The sequence below is a fragment of the Cicer arietinum genome, chromosome 6 (assembly GCF_000331145.2).
Source record: "Cicer arietinum cultivar CDC Frontier isolate Library 1 chromosome 6, Cicar.CDCFrontier_v2.0, whole genome shotgun sequence".
NCBI classification, from domain to species: domain Eukaryota; kingdom Viridiplantae; phylum Streptophyta; class Magnoliopsida; order Fabales; family Fabaceae; genus Cicer; species Cicer arietinum.
The window spans coordinates 4,786,843-4,788,589 of record NC_021165.2 but is presented as its reverse complement, the minus strand read 5'-3'; the positions used below and the strand labels follow the sequence as shown (position 1 = coordinate 4,788,589).

General features: G+C 29.0%; 1 protein-coding gene across 1 annotated transcript; it reads right to left on the bottom strand.

Moving 5' to 3' along the window:
- Nucleotides 1-396: 396 nt before the first annotated feature.
- Nucleotides 397-1,296, bottom strand: LOC101508149 (disease resistance response protein 206-like). The gene has a single exon (XM_004503595.4). It carries the CDS (start codon nucleotides 1,216-1,218, stop codon nucleotides 556-558), a length of 663 nt encoding a protein of 220 aa, XP_004503652.1. The 5' UTR covers nucleotides 1,219-1,296; the 3' UTR covers nucleotides 397-555.
- Between the last annotated feature and the right edge of the window lie 451 nt (nucleotides 1,297-1,747).

The window sequence follows — 1,747 nt, the reverse complement described above, 5'->3', positions numbered from 1 at the left end:
TTTATTATATTTATTTACACACAAAAAAATTAAAGAAATAAAAAAAAGGAATACACATGTTTTAAACGTAGCGAGCTAAATTCAACCATATTAGTAACAGTGACCACTACGACGGTTGATCTTCTTATTTCATTCTTACTTTTTTTTGGACAAGTTAATTATTTATTTCAGAAAAGTATTTTTTGTTGATTAAATTGAAAATGAAACTTTCATTTATTTATTTATTATAATTATAATATCAAAACATTTTTATAGCTTTTAAAATTTGAAGGCATTAGATAGGGACTGGGACATTTCAATTAACTATAATTAACTAAGTTTTGAGCCTAATTCCAAATTTCCGTTAAGAAAAATGAGATGACAACAGAAATATATAAACAAAACTCACACATAATGTTAATGCAAAGCATTATTCAATTGATCGATTTTGAATTAGGAGGAATATATAATTATACGACAAAACTCCCAAGTCGTATTCCTCCAAAGATCCAACACTTGAAAGAAAGGGAAAAAAAGAACACAAAGAGAAGCTATAAATTGGTACTTAATAATTAATTACCAACATTCATACAAGTTAATATCCACACGAAGCCTAAAATAAACTTCACCTTCAAATGCATCCGTTGAGAGAGTTGCCACTCCTCTAGTCATGAAAAAATCACCTGTCCCTCCAATTACCGAAATGTCCCTAGTCTTATTCATCAAAGGGTCAGCTCCAGCAAAATTTATGCTACCTTTATGATTAGTAGAATTAAACACAAATGAAAAACCAAGCCATGAAGTGAAAATATTTTTGTTATCATAAATGTAAAATCCTTGTGCACGACCAATTGGGTGTGAATGTAAATTATTGTCCAAAGTGATTGGATCATCAAAAACAACCAAATCACCAAAATGATTATGTCCTGCCAATATGGTCCGGTTACCCCATGCAGGTGTGCCTACAATTGCTGACGTGGCATTCTTTGAATTTTGACCGTTGTAAATAATGTCGTGAAAATAAAACACCAATGTCTTGCATGGTTCATGAGAACGTGTTTTTTTTCTCCATCTTGTTGGTGTGGCTGAGGTTCCTATCGTGATTAGGAGCAAAAGGAGGAGAGGTGAAATGATCCTCATTTTCTCCTTTTTCAATTCTTGTGGAAGGTGTTGGCATATTAGATCATTAAGTTGAAATTTATAAGCGTTGTACACCAAATGCATAAAGCAACTTGCCATATTAATTAAATCTTGGACTACCTCTTTTATGGTATGCTTAAAATTTTCACAACCACTTTCTTTTTATTCACAAATATAAAAGTACTTCGTCTTTGAAAAATGGTTTATAAGTTATCTAGTGGTTGATTTGAAAAATTATATATAAAAAATATATGAGCTGTGATGGGAGGGAAGGGACAAAGGCACATGTTTCCCAACCTTTATTGTAATTTTCAAATATAGGGGTACCTTATTAAAAATACTAATATATCTTAAAAAGAATAAATCCAAAGTTAAACACATTTATATGAAAAAGTTATTTTATCTATCGATAAGATCTTTTTTTAATATTTAAAATATATTAATTATTTTTTCACAAAAATACTTTTAATTAAATGGAGTGAATTAAAAGATAAATTATTTCTATTTCTTAATAATTAAAGAATAATTTTTTAAAATGAAAAAAAAAGTGACATTATCTTAAGTAGCGTTTTGTCTTTACGGTAAGGTTTGGTTTAAAGATATGGTAATAATGATGATCCTAAAAAGG